The sequence below is a fragment of the Enhydra lutris genome, unplaced genomic scaffold (genome assembly GCF_002288905.1).
Source record: "Enhydra lutris kenyoni isolate GAN:26980312 unplaced genomic scaffold, ASM228890v2 scaffoldscaffold34, whole genome shotgun sequence".
Classification (NCBI taxonomy): Eukaryota; Metazoa; Chordata; class Mammalia; order Carnivora; family Mustelidae; genus Enhydra; species Enhydra lutris.
The window spans coordinates 19,459,728-19,477,419 of NW_019154118.1; the positions used below are offsets into that span (position 1 = coordinate 19,459,728).

A 17,692-nucleotide genomic window follows, 5' to 3' on the forward strand; every position below is an offset into this window, starting at 1 on the left:
AACCCACTGAGCCACCCAGGCGCCCCACTACTGACTTTTTAAAGCAAAAATAATAAGGGTGCCTGGGTGGCTCAGTGGGTTAAAGCCTCTGCTTTTGGCTCAGGTTGTGATCCCAGGGTCCTGGGATCGAGCCCCACGTTGGGCTCTCTGCTCAGCGGGGAGCCTGCTTCCCTTCCTCTCTCTCTGCCTGCCTCTCTGCCTACTTGTGATCTCTGTCTATCAAATAAATAAATAAAAATCTTTAAAAAAAAACAATGTATAATGTTATCATATATATAAAGTAAAATATATGAGAGGTGCATAAGGCAAGAGTGGGTTAAAGGAATTACACTGTTATAATATCTTATGTTCTTCATGAGGTAATAGATATGTCGAAAATACATACTGAAATTTCTAAAAAAATTACACATGCACATACATGTATACACCCCCACAAGACACAAAAGAGGTCAATAGAAAAGATTAGAGTCAACAGAAAAGATAAAAAGGAATACTAAAAATCTTTATATCTGTACTAGTGGAATATCAAATTATTACACCAAGGAGAAGCAGGAAAAAAGGCAAAAATGAACAACAAAATGGATGGGACAAGTAGAAAATATATACCAAGATGATTATCAGTAATTACATTAAATATAAGTGAACTAAAGAATCCAGTTAAAAGGCAGAAATCACCACACTGGATTGAAAAACAAGATGTACTACATACCACTTGCAAGAAAAACATTTTAGGTATTAAAAAAACCACAGGTTGAAAACAAAAGGGTGGAAAAGATATACCATGTCTATTAGTTATCTATTGCTGCATTATAGATTACCTTAAAACTTAGCGATTTAAAATAATAAACACTTATCTTCCAGTTTCTGTGGGTCAGATACCTGGGCACAGATTAGCTAAGTACCTCTGATGCAAGGTCTTTCATGAGGCAGTGTTGGTCATGTCTTCAGTCTCATTTGAAGGTAAAATTGGGGGGGGGGGTTGCTTCCAAGCTCACTCCAGACAAGCAGGTGAGATGGGGGTATCCAAAAGGGAAGCCATAGTATTTTTGTAAGCTAATCTCAGGACTAGTGTCCTAGTATTCTGCTACATTGTACTTGTTAAATCCAATGGACACCCAAGGGAAGGCAATTAAACAAGAGATGAATATTTGAGCTAAGATTATTGGGAGCCATCTTCGAGGCTATCTACCACTCCATCCAAATACCAAGCATAAGAAGGTTGATGTGGCCATATTAAAATCAAAGTAGACTTTTTAAATTATTTTCATTTTTTAAAAGATTTTATTTATTTATTTGACAGAGAGAGACACAGGGAGAGAGGGAACACAAGCAGGGGGAGTAGGAGAGGGAGACGCAGGCTCCCTGCTGAGCAGGGAGCCCAATGTGGGACTTGATCCCAGGACCCTGGGATCATGACCTGAGCTGAAGGCAGATGCCTAATGACATCTAGGTGGCCCCAAAGTAGACTTTAAGACAAAGTGTATTACTAACAGTAAAGGGAGATATTTCTTAAAGATAAAATGGTCAATAAATCAAGAAAACAAAACAATCCTAAAAATATATGCAGGTAGCAACAAAGCTTCAAAATGTATGAAGGAAAAGTTGACAGAATGATGGGGAACAAGAGATAAATCCACAATCATAATCTGAGATTTTAATACCTTTCTATTAGTAACTGATAAGCAAAAAAATCACATAGAAAATTTGAAAAATACTACCAATCCACCTGACTTAATTGATATTTATAGAAACTACACCTACAACAGGATGATATACATTCTTTTCAGTGTAGAAAGCACATATATTGTTAACCAAAATAGGCCATATGTTGACCATAAGATCAATCTCTGACTACAATAAAATTTAAATAGAAACCAATAACAGTATCTAGAAAATCCTGAAATTTTTGGAGATCAAGCAACACAATTCTAAATAATTCAGGTCAAAGAAGATATCACAAAGGAAATTAGAAACTATGTTGAAGGGGGCACCTGGGTGTTTCAGTCAGTTAAGTGACTCTTGATTTCAGCGCAGGTCAAGATCTCAGGGCTGTGGGATCAAACCCCATGTTGGACTCTATGTTCAGAAGGAAATCTGTTTGAGATTCTCTCTCAACTCTCCCTCTGCCTCTTCCTGTCCCCTGTGCTCATGCTCTTTCTCTCCCAAATAACAAATAAATAAATCTTGTTAAAAATTAAGAAAATATGCTGAGGTGGGTAATAATAAAAATATGAAGTATCAAAAATCATGAGATGCAACTAAAACAGTTCTGAAGGAAATTTATGGCTTTAAGTGGCCAAGTTAGAAGAAACAAATGTGTGAAATCAATTATCTAAGCTTCTATCTTCAGAAGCAAGAAAAAGAAGAGCATATTAAAACTAAAGTAAATGGAAGAGAGAACGTTAGAAAAATAAAGCCAGAATTCAAAACAATTGAAAATGGAAAGACAATAGAAAAAAATCAACAAAACCAGAAGTTGGTTCTTCAAAAAGGTTAATAAAATTGGTCAATCTCTAGCAAGCTTGATCAAGATATATTTTAGAAGACAAAGTGCCAATATCAAGAATGAAAGAAGGAAGATCACTAAAAGAGTAATAAAGATATATTGTTTAAAAAAAACTATGATGATAAAATTGACAACCAAGATGCATAGGACAAATTCCTTGGAAAATATTGCTTATCAAAATGAAGAAGAAATGGAAAATTGAAATAGCCAATAAAAATATTATTTTGAATTTTTAAAACTTCACACACATGAAAAAAAATCCTTCCTATAAGCCTCATTTAAGGAAGGAATCATTTAAGGAAGAAATAATACTAATAATACAAAAACACTTTCAAAAAACAGAGGAGGAAGAAACATTTTCAACTTGTTATATGAATCTGACATTATGCTGATATCAAAATCTGCTAAGCATATTATAAGGAAAGGAAATTATAGCTCAGTATCCCTCATATATGTAGATGTAAAAATCTCTAACAAAATATTAGCAAATCACATCCAGTCATACATAGAAAGATACTGCTTTAACCAATGGATGTATATTAGATTTAAACATTCAGAAATCTTCCAAAATCATTCACATTTTCAGAATCAAGAAGAAAAATCATATGACCCTCTCAATTAATTCCTCCAAAATTGACAAAATTCAACATTTAACAGAATTCCCAAGAAATTAAAAATATAAAGAAATTTCATCTGATAATGAATATCTGTGAAAAATCTATACCTAATATATTTAATGATGAATCACTGGACATTTTTTTCTATGATGTAGAGAAAGGCACATATGTCTACTCTCATCTCTTCTATCCAACATTGATAGGGAAGTCCTAGACAGTGTAATAAGGCCAGAAAAATAAATAAAAGACATATAGTTAGAATAGAAGAAGTAAAACTATTTTTATTTGCAGATGATATAAGACTGTACATAGAAAAACCTCTGGAATCTACAAAAAGCACTATTAAATTTTATTAGTGAAGTCCACAAGGTTATAGGACACAAGGTCAACATATAAAAATCAATTATATTTCTCTATACTAGCAAATTTTTGAAAATTGAAATTAAAAAAGTACAACTAACAATAACATTAAGAAAATAAAACACAGGACAAACTTAACAAAATATATACAAAAATTGAGAACTACAAAATATTACTGGGAGAAACTAAAGAAGTCCTAGATAAATATATAGAGAGATCATGTTTATGGACTGCAGATTCCATATGCCCATTCTCTTCAAAGATCACTATCAAAGTCTCAGCAGCCCTTTTTGGAAGAAATAGAAAAATTTATTCTAAAATTTATGAATCACCCAGGTGCCCCAAATTTAAATATTTAAATATTTGGGACACCTGGGTGGCTCAGTTGGTTAAGCATCCACCTTCAGCTCAGGTCATTATCCCAGGGTCCTGGGATCGAGGCCCAAGTTGGTGTCCTTGCTCAGCAGGGAGCCTGCTTCTCCCTCTCCTTCTGCCTGCCACTCCCCCTGCTTGTGCTCTCTCTCTCTAATAAATAAAATCTTAAAAAAAAAAAAACAGACTTTAAAGATTTTACTTACTTTACTAGAAAGAGAGAGAGTGCATGGCCAGGGGAGGGGCAGATGGAGAGGGAGAAGCAGACTACTCACTGAGCCGAGGTTTCAGCCCCATTACTCTAGGATCATGACCTGAACCCAAGGCAGACACTTAACTGCCTAAGTAACTGAGCCACCCAGGGACCCTAGTTTATTCTAAAATTTATTTCAAAATATAATGGCAATAAAGAAGCTTTTACACAGTGAAGGAAACCATCAACAAGAAAACAAGGCAGCCTACTGAAGAGGAGAAGTTATTTGAAAATGACATATCTGGTAAGGTATTAATAACCAAAATGTATAAAGAGCTTATACAATCCAACACCGAAGAAACAAAAAATCTGACTAAAATGGGAAGAGGACCTGAGTGTTTTTCCAAAGATATACAAATGGCCAAGAAACATATGAACACACACTCAGTATCACTGATCACCAGGGAAATGCAAATCAAAACCACAATAAGATATCACTTCATACCTGTCAGAATGGCTATAATAAAAAAGACAAGAAATAACAAGTGTTGGCAAGAATGTGGAGAAAAAGGAGCCCTCATGCACCATTGATGCAGCCATTTTGGAAAACGGTATGGAGGTACCCCAAAAAATTACAATTGAAATACCATAGGATCCGGTAATTCCATTACTGGGTACTTACTCGAAGAAAACAAAATACTAATTTGAAAAGATATAGGCACCCCTATGTTTACTGCAACATTAGTTACAAGCCAAGATTGAGAAGGAACCCAAGTGTCCATTCATGGTTGAACAGATAATGAAGAGGTGGTGTATACATATATACAGAAGGGACTATTACTCAGCCATAAAAAAGGTGATTCCCCCCCCCACTTGCAACAACATGGGTAGACCTAGAAGGTATAATGCTTAGTGAAATAAGTCAGACAGAGAAAACAAACACCATATGATTTCACTTGTATGTGGAATTTAAGAAAGGAAGGAAGGAAGAAAGGAAGAAAAAAAAGGAGACAGATAAAAGAAACAGACTCTTAAATACAGAGAACAAACTGGTGGTGCCAGAGGGGAGATAGGGGAAACAGGTGAAGGGGACTGAGAGCGCACCTATGATGAGCACTCAGTAATGTCCAGAATTGTTGAGTTGTTATATTGTACACCTGAAACTAAGGCTATATATTAATTATAATCCCATTAAATATATTAAATATAATATATATTTGTCTATTAAATATAATATATGTGTGTGTAATATATGTGTGTTATATATGTATATTAAATATAATATATATGTGTGTGTATTATATATGTATATGTGTGTATATTACATATATATGTAATATATGTGTGTGTGTATATATACACACACTTATATATATAATGACATTAAAATTGCCATAATAATCTTGAAAAAGAGCAAAGTTGGAGGATTTACCCTATCTGATTTCAAGACTTACTTTTCCTGGTAAAAGGGTTAAAAGACCAGCATAAACCCCGTGGAAGTTTAGTGACTCTGCATACAGCAAAAACATTAATTGGGAAACAAAATATAAAATTCCTATTTGTTCATACCATATTATAAAGAATTATATAAACAACAAGTCACCTTGATAACTTACATCAGACAACCCATGCTGACTATCGATAAGTGTAGCAGCAACATGTAAGAAAATAAATATGAAGTTTAGAATACTCCAACTAAGCTAGAATTCAGCAGATCATGGAAAAAGAATGAAGAGGTTAAAGAAATAGAAGCAGAATTTAGAGTTAGTTTCAGAAGAGAATCTGACTCAGGAATAAGCACATTTAGAGAAGCCATGAGAATCAAATTTAAGTGCACATATAGAAAAATGAATTGACCATCACTCTAGAAGAAGAGGATAGAGGTAAACATATTCCTTAGGGACATGTTAAGATCACATGATTTTACATTTATCCCTGGGATTCAGGAATATTACTTCACTCCTCCTGTTGTTCAAGTTGAGAAACACGGACATGATTCCTGAGACTTTTCCTCTCATCATTCTCCATGACCCATCATTACCAAACTTTTATCCAGCCTATCTCAACAATTCATCTTAAAATCATCTTCCTCTCTCCATCACCAACCAATCCAGTAGTCTAAGCCACCATCATCACTTACCTGGATTAAAGTGTCTCCTTTCTCCTCTAAACCCTCCCAATCCATTCTCCACACAATAGCCAAAGGGAGCTTTGTAAATGTAAAGGAGGTGGGGGGTCGCATCACTTTCCTGGCTACACCTCTCATGCCTTCTCAGCACACTTGAAGTACAGGATTGTTAGCCTGGCCTCAAAGCCCTAAGTGATCTGAGATGTGCCTGCCTTCCCCGACATAAGGTCTAGGAGACTTGAGGCTTCCTCATCTTGTCCACCAGTCTATCCCAGTAGATAGGACTATGTGGCACATCATATGGGCTCAATCTGGGTTCGTTGAATAAATGAATAAATGCTAGTTCCTTTAACCAGGAGCCAAAAGCACTTGTTTCTTGAAGGGGGTTGTCTTCCTGGGAAGAAAGAGCCCTTTCCTGACCAAAGCATGGGATATGTTCATTAAAAATAGCTATGCTTGGGACGCCTGGGTGGCTCAGTTGGTTAAGCGGCTGCCTTCGGCTCAGGTCATGATCCCAGCATCCTGGGATCGAGTCCCACATCGGGCTCCTTGCTTGGCGGGGAGCCTGCTTCTCCCTCTGCCTCTGCCTGCCATTCTGTCTGCCTGTGCTCGCTCTCTCTCCCTCTCTCTCTGTCAAATAAATAAATAAATCTTTAAAAAAAAATAGCTATGCTTTGGGGGCACTTGAGTGGCTCAGTCAGTTAAGCGTCTGCCTTCGGCTCAGGCCATGATCTCAGGGTCCTGGGATGGAGCCCCGCATCGGGCTCCCTGCTCAACGTGAGTCTACTTTATTTCCTCTCTCCCCCTCCGCTCATGTGCACACGCGCTGGTCTCTGAAATAAATAAATCTTTTTAAAAAAACAGGGATACTTTCCCATTGTGAGCAAAAAGGTAAGGAAAGAGACGATGCTGTGCCACACAGATTAGTATATGCGCAAAGGTGGGGGTGCAAATACAGGGAGAAGTGGATTGGAGAAGGACTGTTGCTTTCAAAAAATGGGCAAGAGGGTGGAGAAAGACAGAGAAAAAAACCAAACCAAACAAAAAACCTATAAGAGCAGGAAAAGAAAATGTAGAAATAATGGAGCATATAAGCAGCAGCAGAGGGGGCCCAAATGATTGGAAGAGGAATATCGAAGTGGTCTTTTGATACGGTTTGCAAAGGAGCCTGCGGGGCCTCGGCAGTCACCAGAGCAGCAGAGACATTCTGCTGCTGGAGGGACAGTCCCCTGCGTGGGACAGAGGGACTGAGCTGAGCCGTCGCAGGACAATCGCCAGAGGATGGAGGCACATCAGGACAAGAGAGAGACAAAGTGAAATGCAGAACGGGCCACCTCTGTCTATAGGCTATTGACTGGTTCTCATGTGGAAAGAAATTAATCCTTTAAACAAGACTTATTTGCATAAATCGACTTGTAGACAGAGTGGGCTAAGCTGTCCGTCATTAGCCATGAGTATGTCAAGCTCTGATTTTTGTCGATGGCGAGTGACAAATCCTTTTCAGATAACTCCTTTATGCTGCTAATCTCAGTTCGAGAACCTAGTCAGCTTTCTGTTGTGTCTGGTGGTGTTAGCGTTAGCTGCCCTCGCGGTAGCGTCCCCTGCCCTGGGATGGAGGACGGCCCTGACAGGCAAGCCTGGACACCCAAAAGCTGCTGCTAAGGAGCTGGTTTCGCCTCTTCCCTGAACTTGTCCTCCACGTCGCTATCCCATGGACCCTAACCCACACGCTGCGCCCTGCACTGTCCTGGGAAGGTTTTGTCTCCTCTTGGCTCAGTGGCCGTCTCCTCCATTCTCCTCTGTGTCTTCTGCTGTTCTGGTGCACACACGTGTGCACACACTCACTCCCACTCCCCTCTGGCTCGTTCTCCCTCTCTCCTTCTTATTCTCCATCTGGATTTCTCTCTGGTCTCTGTTTCTTTTACTTTTTAACTTGGACTCTATGGATAATTTGTGGGTCAGAAAAATGAACCATCCCTCAGGTACCATGAGAAAGCTGGGAAGCAGGCTTTGGTTTCTCTACCTGTTCCCTTCCAGCTCGCACACGTAGGTCACCACTGGGGACCAGTCAAAGGCCCCTGGTTCCTTCTTCAGCCACTTCTGCAGCTCCCGCAGGTTCTGGTCCGTATAATCGGTGGCAATGATCTCCTTGAAGGATTCACAAGCAGAAAGGAGCTGGTAGATGGTGGGGCCGGAGCCAATGTCGATGAGGAGGTCCCCTTTCACGCCATCTGGTTTAGAGGAGGCAACAAGGAAGGGGGTTCGGACATCCTATGACGGCACCCAGAGCTGATACACACAGTCTTCACTCGCACTGTGCGAGAGAGCCCTAAAGACAGACCAGCTCTCTACTCACTCATCCCTCAAATCCTTTTTTAAATATCTTTGCATTTTCCATTCCCCAATCCAGGCTGGAGGCATGCTGCCGGGATATTTTTAGGTGCAGGAGAAGGAAGACAAGATCTACATCTGGTTACAGACCTCTGATCCAGAAAGACTGCTAAACAGAAAATGTAAAAACTATTAAGGAATACTTCTGGGAAAAGTTAAAATTGTTTTTAAAATTGGGTCATTACGTCTCTCTCCAGAAAGCATCCAATTCTTCCTACGTTGGGAGGTCTTTTTTATCTCATGCACACTCGCAACATTCCTTTGAGTTAGAGTAAGTACTATAATCTTCACTTTTTAAGCGGCCCATCATGGTTAAATGGCTGGCACTGGTCACCTAACAAACTGATATGAAATCAAGGACAGAATTCCCACCTTCTGGTTTCCTTTTGCACAACCACATGAGATCGTGCATATAAAAGCTCTTTGTAAATTGTAAAATATCCATACCAAAAAATCATTGGTGTTCATTCTCCTTAAATACATATGTAACATCAAAAGGGCTGTCACATAGCAATGATTAGACACAAACCCAGCCCTGCCCTGACATTTCATCTGTATGTCTCATAATTTGGTGGAGAGATACACAGATAACACACAAACTTACCCAGGCAGAATATCTTGAAGAGATTTTTCAGGAGATGCCTGAGAATCTCATTTTCTGCAGAGTGTTTGGACCCAAAGTTGTAATATTTTTCCAGATAATCCCGAGGGTTAAAATGTCTCAGGTAAGTGTCCTTGGAGGTGAAGCTAGTTTCCATCGTGGCTCGCTCTTGTGTCCACCACCCTCCCACCTTCTCCTCCAGAACCTATGCAGTCAACGTGCAAAAGTTGTCTTTTTAAGTCCCAGGCTTCAATCTTTCTTCTGTTAGAGTTCAGCCCACGCCTTAGAGACCAAAGTTTGGTTAAACACTAACAGAAATGCACCAAGAATGTTTTGGCTGTTCTAGGAGGTGATGAAACTTTTGGGCAAGGGCGCCTACGAGATGTGTGTGTTGGAAGGGGAGGGCTGTGAGCTACATGCAGGTCTCAGCCAAGGGGTGAAGTTCAAGTGCGGGAAGAATCATCTGGGCTCATCTGGGAAATAATTTAGCTCACAGAAGAACCACGAAGTTTGGAGAGGTGGGTCTTCTCCCCAGAGCAACATCATTCTCGTAATGATTCTCCCAAAAGAGAGTCACAAGGAATGGTTTAAATTTAACGGTCATAAAGGAAGAGGAGAAAGAGGATTAGGAAATGTCTTTAGAGCTAAGGAACATTGGCTAAAGAAGGAATTGCAGATGAGAGAGGGTAAAAGAGCAATTTTTAGAAACCTGGATAAGGTTTCCTCCAATTCTGGGAAGGCCACATTCATGTAATCTTCTCTTCAAGCTCTACACGCCCCTCACTCCCCTCCCTGTGCACCCGCAGCTCCCCAGCAGCTGCCAGTTCTCCACATCTGGCAACCACCTCCTCCCCAAGCCTCCCCACTCATTTCAATCCATTCAAGTCCTGATGGTCCTTTCAAGGGGAAATTTGGAGAAATTCAAGAACTTCTTACCTTCCCTTTTCTGGACTCACATTGCCCTTAGAATTAGCTCATTCAGCCGAACCCTTGCCTCTGTCATTCGTGTATTTGTTCCTGGTTTTGTCTGTGTCAATCTTACTTCCCAAACTAAGCATTCACGGGAAGGATGCCTGAAAACCACCTTTAGATCAAGGCCTATGGCTCAGCCCCTTGCCTATCACACTGACCTAGGAGGTGTTCAAAACACTGGTTGATTAGTTGACTCTTGTCATATTGCAGCAAAATGCAATCACAGTTGAGTGCCCCATATTCCACGGGGGATGACTTCATAAGAACCCATCTGGCTACCAAGCAGAGAAACTCACTCAAAGAAGTTCAAGTGAAAAAGGAATTATTAATAGGAGAATATAGTGGAAACACATTGCAGGGTATCTAACTGGGTCTCATGAACCAGAAAGTCATTAGGCAACTAATTTCTCTCCCTCTCTTTCTCTTCCTCCTTTCCTCTATTCTTTTGTCTCTCTTTGGAGGGGGAGGGGCCTTGATTCTCTGCAAACTGGCTTCTCTTACTCATCCACTACACGTGGCTCCATTTGGACCATTCCCTGTGCTGGTCTCTGCACCTGACCTTACAGAATCTTCTAACCCATCTCCTCACAGCTGGCCAGCTGGGTCTTCATGATCCAAATCCAGTTCCTTAAAGAGAGAATCTGCTTGGTCAAGTATGGGTCAGTCATTGACTCTTATTAGCAAGTATGAGGGTTGGGAAGGAGATCTGTGTGGTAATGAGACTGCCCTTCACAGAGACTTAGATGGAACAGACAAATTGTCTCATATTACTGTGACTTTGGACCTGCAAAGTCAAATCACAGATGGGAAGGATGTAGAATCAATTCAGAGATGTCTGTGAGTGGCTTGAAGGCACCACAGCTAATACACCCTACTTCTCCCAACTACCCGGGAAGTGAGTCCATCCAGCAGGAAGCATCCTGAACTCAAAGTCAAAAGACACAAATTGCCATCCTGATTTGCCACCAACAATTCATAGGACAATAGTGGTTAGAAAAACTAACTTTTGAGATCTGGAAGCCTCAGTGCTGGCACATAAAATGGGATGATAAGAATATAGGAGAGGAAAAAATTTCTCATTTCCCATCTTTGGGTTTCTGGCTGGACCTAAGAATTGACTGAGAAGAAGAAACTGACACGAGCCAGATTAATTTCTTACATGTACATAGGAGGCTTCCCAAGAGAATGAAGACCTCAAGAAGTGACCAGAGCAGGAAGCTTTTATATGTTTAGACAAGGAAACAGTATGTGAAGAATTGACAAGGCAGAGGGGTTTGGCCTAAGGGTAGTAAATGATAAATAAGTAAGAGGGTAAGGTTGGTTTAATAGGGTTCGTGTGCACAGATTTCTCTGTACCAAATTCCCTGTCTCTGGTCATAAGAATGTCTTCCTTCCTCCTGGTACAGGGAGGGTACCCTTCATAGGGGACTTTTATTTCCTGCTTTCAGGAAGAAAAAGTAGGATCATGGTGTCCTTCTTGGGTCCACTGGTTTTTTTGAATGCCTTTAATTCAAAATAATCAAATGCCAAAGTGACATACGTTAAGGAGATGTAATTTGGTTTTCTTTAATGGCATCTTTTGTGTTCAATGTTCTTTGTTCAAGGTGTTGAGAAATTTAAACCATAGCTTCCCTCCCATTGAATCCTTACCTTGGGAAACAGACCCTCTTACCATTCATAGGTTGGTTTAACAGGAACTTCAAAAATAGTGGTTCTGTAGCTTATATGCGGCTTTGTGACTACATACCCCTTGCCCCTCATCCCATCATTAATTTTTTCCTGCCCTTTTAGGAAGTTGCCAAGATTTATAGTTAGAATCAGATTTCACTGTAGATAGAAATCGGCTCCTCATGTTCGTCCTGTAGCCACTGCACATGAATGTCTGTTATAATCAGGAATGCATGAATATACAAATACACATGTGGCAAAAATACACTTCTAAAATCAACAGCCTCTGGAAGCTTTTCTAGAATGAAAAGGGTTTTGTTTTGTTTTGTTTTGTTTTTTCCTGCTTCAGGGTTAACATAGACTCTATGAAAACAAACTGTTGAATCATATAAAACAAAGATCAGATTTTTAAATCAGATCCTGAATGGTTCCAACAAAAATTTAAATTTGTGGTTTATTTCATTATCCCTGCAAGGGCCTACTTAGCCAGAGCAAGCCATTTTGTTGTTTATGCCGTAAACTTAGATTGACCCTGCCCCCCGACCTCCCTGAGGAACTTACTTAGAAACAAGTCTGGGATACCAGTAAAATATGGCTGACCAGCCCCTGATAACAGAGCCCATATACCAGGACGTGTCAGGTCAGGGGGAGATAACAGAGCCCAGAATGCAAGGATGAGTCAAGCTAGGTAGAGACATCCAATCAGGAAAGCACCTTCCTAACCACCAAAGAATGTGGGCCCTGCCTTTTGGGTGACTTTCAGATACCAATTCTGACGACAGTGATAGGCTAGTTCAAATAGCTACTATAGGGTGAATTGTAATTCAACTGGCCACCTGTGTGTGGCCAGGCTCAACTACATGGCCTTTGCTCTATAAAAGTTAGTCTGTGAGGCTGGGAGGGGTCGCCTTCTCTGTGAGAGGTGGCCCCCGCTGGTCGGTTTGATTCTTGCTGCTTGGCATGAAATAAAGCTTTGCTTTACCTTTGCTTTGTATTGGTCTTATTCCTTTGTCCACGGACCCTTCAATCCCAAACTGCATTTTCCCTTTTTCTTTCTCAATGGTCCACTGTGGAGTTTTTCTCAGAAGCAATTAACCGAAAACCCTCAACTCCTTTCCCTAGCCATTGTGGCTAAAAAAAAAAAAAAAAGGAACTTCACATCCCAAGTCTAAGAAAGATGTATACATGAAATGCTTCTTGCTTTATCCTTATTATTTGGAGTCCCTGGGTATCTTATTTTCCTTTTGAATATGAATTCAAGAACAGTGAATATTCTGGAGGCGAGCACTAGAGAAGTCCTTGAGCAGAGCTACAAAAGTGTAGCTCATGGACGCTGAAGGGCACGTCAGCCTTTCTAGTGGCCTTCCTGCCGGAACTCTATTCCATGGTGATCCCAACAGGCTCCCGTGATCAAAAGAACTGATAATGTCTTGGGCATTGGCTTGGGAAAGCAATCCTCTCATGTGGACAAAACGTAGTGAAGACAGTTCCAAAATCAATAGCTTCTGGAAGGAGCAAAGAGCAAGAAGGAAGGAAGAAGGGAGGAAGAGAGGCAGAGAGAGTGAACGGGAGGGAAGAATGGAGAAGTGGAAGAAGTCAAGAAAGCATGCCCCTCGCACACGGCTGGCAGCGTGGGCCATTGGTGGATGCCCTTCCCATGTGGTTGGCTCATAAAGCATGTGTTGGTTACCTCAGATCACGACCTCGTGGGAAAAGAGTTCTACAATACTGGTGCACAAAAGAGCAAGGTCTGAGACACAAGAAAGAATGAAGGGCGCCTGGGTGGCTCCGTGGGTTAAGCCTCTGCCTTCAGCTCAGGTCATGATCTCGATCTCAGGGTCCTGGGATCATGCCCCATGTTGGGCTCTCTGCTCAGCAGGGAGCCTGCTTCCCCCTCTCTCTCTGCCTGCCTCTCTGCCTGCTTGTGATCTCTGTCAAATAAATAAATAGAATATAAAAAAGAAAGAAAGAAGAACAAGCAAGGACCCTAACTTGTGGGCAATTCTAATAAACGTATAAAAAATAAGGTCAGAGAGTGCCTGGGTGCCTCAGTTGGTTAAGGGTCCAGCTCCTGATTTTGGCTCAGGTCCTGATCTCAGGGTTGTAAGATCGAGCCACACATGAGGCTCCACACTCAGTATGGGGTCTGCTGGAGATTCTCTGCCCCTCTTCCCACTCATGCTCTCTATCTCTCTCTAAATAATTAAATAAAACCTTTAAAAAATTTTTAAGAAGTAATGTCGTATGCGGTTAAAAATAAGCAAGATGGAATTAAAAGACACAACAGCAACAGCCTGTAAGTTTCAGGGGAGCGTAAATACATGGGGTTGAAGTGTTCTAGGTCCTTGAATTATCCAGGAAGCGTAAAACTATAGATTATCTTTAGACTCTGGTAAGTCAACAATGCATATTGTCATTCCAAACACTTGATGGCGTACTGCCCATACTCCCCTGGCACTTGTCATGCCTGTTAATGTTTTTCTACTGCAAGTACTTGAGCCTGAGGCTTTTCTCTGGTTGTAGAACAATGTTTGGCCCCTACACAGAGCAGGACAGAAAATATGGGGAACTTCTGCAACAGTCCTCAGGCCCTCACCTACTGACAGATGAGAGAGGCTGAATAATTATGCCAGCTTCCTCACTCCTGCGACAGGAATGCTATGACATGTTCTCTGCATTCTCACAGAAGTTCCAGCAGGAGTGAGTCCCAGCTGCCCACAGCAGGAGCTGGCTCATGAGTGGGGTCGGATTGGCTCCCTTTCTTTCTGTCACTTTCTCACATCTCACCAGTGCCTTGTGGGATGCAAAGTAAAATACCTATACTCCGATTTTAGGCATTACAAAAATAACTAAATTAGTAGAGAAGAGGAAATGGAATGACAAAAAAAAAAAATCAATTCAGGGGTGCCTGGGTGGCTCAGTGGGTTAAAGCCTCTGCCTTCGGCTTGGGTCATGATCCCAGGGTCCTGGGATCGAGCCCCACATCAGGCTCTCTGCTCAGAAGGAAGCCTGCTTCCCTTCCTCTCTCTGCCTGCCTCTCTGCCTACTTGTGATCTCTGTCTGTCAAATAAATAAATTAAAATCTTTTAAAAAAAATCAATTCAGAAGGAGGCAAGAACTAAGAGAGAGAGAAAGAGAGAAGACACAATATAGATCTGTCAGGACAAAAAAAAAGTGTATTTAAGAAGGCAGGTGATGTGGAGTTATAGATAGACAAAAATATCAGTAAAAACACATAATACAGACAAAAATATCAGTAAAAACACGTAATACCTGAGCAGAGGATTCATCAGCTGGACTTACTAGATGTGTATAATATACCGTATCCAACACTTACACATTTGTTTCAAGAATACACAGGTCATTAAAAATTACCCCACACTTGCTCACAAAGCAAGCCTCCATGTATTTCAAAAGACTGAAATGATATAGAATATATTCTTTGACCAACACGTTTAAGTTAAAAGTCAAAATACAAAAAGATAACTAGAATATTCTTATATGTTTGGAAATTAAGAAATGTATCAATAAATAACTTAGAGCTCAAAAAAAGCAATCATAGTGAAAATTATAAAATAGTTTGAACTGAGTAGTAATAAAAGCGCTACACATCACAATTGATGGGTTGAAGCCAAAAGAGTATTTAGGGGGAACTCTACTCCTCAAATGTACACACTAGTAATGTAAACGGGGTTATGAAGTTAGAAGAGGAACAGCAAGCAGACATAAATAGGAAGAAAATAATAATACAGACCAGAAACTAATAAAGTAAAAAGCTAAGATACAACAGGGAAGATCAGCAAGGCTTAGAAGTCAGCTATCTGAAAAACTAATATAACTAGCAAATTTCTGGTTGGAATGATCAAGGGAAAAAAGAGAGAGAGAGAGAGAGAGAAAGGCACATACACCCAATGTCAAGAGTGAACATGGAAACCTCATGGTCATACTGCAGATATTTCAAAGGTGGTAATTAGACATCATGAGTAACTTTACAACAATATATTGAAAATTTAGATGTGTAAGTTCCCAAGTAAATATACAACACATGCAAAACCTGAATTGTCCTGTAAACATCAAAGAACTTAAACTGAACACGGTTCCCACATGAAACCTTCAAGGCAGAGGCTTCACAGGTGAGTTCTAGCCTACATTCAAGGAATCAATAATTTTAGTCTTCTACAAACGCTTCCAGAATGTAGAGAACGAGAAAACAACCCTCAACTAATTTTGTAAGTTCAGCAAAACCCCAGTAGCAAGGTACTATGGTTATTTATGAGAAAGAAAAATTACAAACTAAAAAATCACTCATGAATACACTACAAAATCCTAAACAAATTATCGTGTAGTCCATAAAATAGCAAACACTTACACCGGGCTTACGAGGTGCTAGACCCTGGTTTAGGCATTTTGGATGTGTTACTGAAGCTGACAGTGGTTCTCTGTGGGAGGTACTATAATCTCCATTTCAGGATATGAGGCACAGAGAGGTTCAGTAGCTTGCTCAGGTCATCCTGCTAGGTAGTAGTATGGTTGGGGTTCAGACCTATAGAGTCTGACTCAACAGCCTATTCGTTTAGTAGTTACACTATGACCAAGGTAAGTTTGTTGCAGGAATACAAGGCAATTTAACATGCAGAAATCAATTAGTATCAATTATATTTACATATCAAAGGAGAAATGCCTTCTGATCATTCAACAGACATACAGTGGGGGGAAGCTCAAAGTCCACTTCCATTCCCAACAACAATAAAACCTCTTGGCAAACTAAGAATAGAATGTAACTTCCTTAATGAGATAAGGATTATCTACAAAAACTTCAACAAATATCATATTTAATGATGGCACATTTAAAAGCTTTCCCCTCAATTTGAGGACAGAGAAGAGAATGCTGATGATTACCAATTTTATTCAGTGTTCTATCAGGGGTCTTGGACAAGTAGATAACAGTAGATAAGAAATATAAATAAAAGGTATAAGGATTGGAAACAAAAAGATATAATTATTATTTTAAATGGAGAATGATGATATATAGAGAATATTTTAAATCACCTACAAAGAAACTACTGGAATCTGAGTTTAGCAAAGTTTCTGGATACAAAGTGAATATAAAAAACTTAATTATTTCTAACCAGCAACAGTTATAAAATGAAATTTAAAACAGACTTCATTCACAATGGCATTAAAAAATGAGAAGTACCTAGGAATAAATCCAACAAAATATGTACAAGATATTAATGGAGAAAATTATAAAATTTTATTAAAAGACATTAAAGAAGACCTAAATAAATGGAGAAATAGACCACTTCATGGATTGAAGGACTCAATGTTGTAAAGATGTCATTTCTCTCCAAATTGATTTATAGACTCAGTAAAATCCCAATTAAAATCCCAATAGGTTTTTGTCGGAACTTGACAAGCCAGTTCTAAAATTTATATGACAGTGCCAAGGGCCAAGAGTAGCTACACTTGAAGCAGAAAAATAAGGCAGGAGGACTGGCTCTTCCAGATATCACACTTATTATAAAGCTATAGTAATGAAGACCGTATGGTATTGGTGTAAGGATTGACAAATAGACCAATGAAATAGCAGAGAGCCCATAAACAGACCCATAACTTTATCAACATTTGATATACAGCAGAGGTGGTTATCCCAGATCAGTGGGGGAAAGACAGAGTTTTCAATAAATAGTGCTGGGGTAATTGAGTGTCCATAGGGGAGAAAATGGAATCAGACCTTCTCTAAACAGTATACACAAAAATCAATTCAAATGGAATAGAAACTATAGATGCTGGGCAACACTCTAAGGATTTAGAAGGTAGCATAGAAGAACATCTCCATAACCTTGAGGGTGGAGAAGGATTTCTTAAACCGGATACAAAAACC

The 17,692-nt window shown here is 39.9% G+C and overlaps 1 protein-coding gene across 1 annotated transcript in view; it reads right to left on the reverse strand.

Moving 5' to 3' along the window:
• LOC111153899 (nicotinamide N-methyltransferase) overlaps nt 1–9,457 on the reverse strand; it is a 22,129-nt gene extending 12,672 nt beyond the window's left edge. The window contains exons 1-2 of the mRNA XM_022513203.1: nt 9,172–9,457; nt 8,200–8,407 (exon numbers count right to left, since the gene is read on the reverse strand). Coding sequence (XP_022368911.1) covers nt 8,200–8,407; nt 9,172–9,325 — 362 coding nt within the window. The 5' untranslated portion in view covers nt 9,326–9,457. The remainder of the gene's footprint in view (nt 1–8,199; nt 8,408–9,171) is intronic.
• Between the last annotated feature and the right edge of the window lie 8,235 nt (nt 9,458–17,692).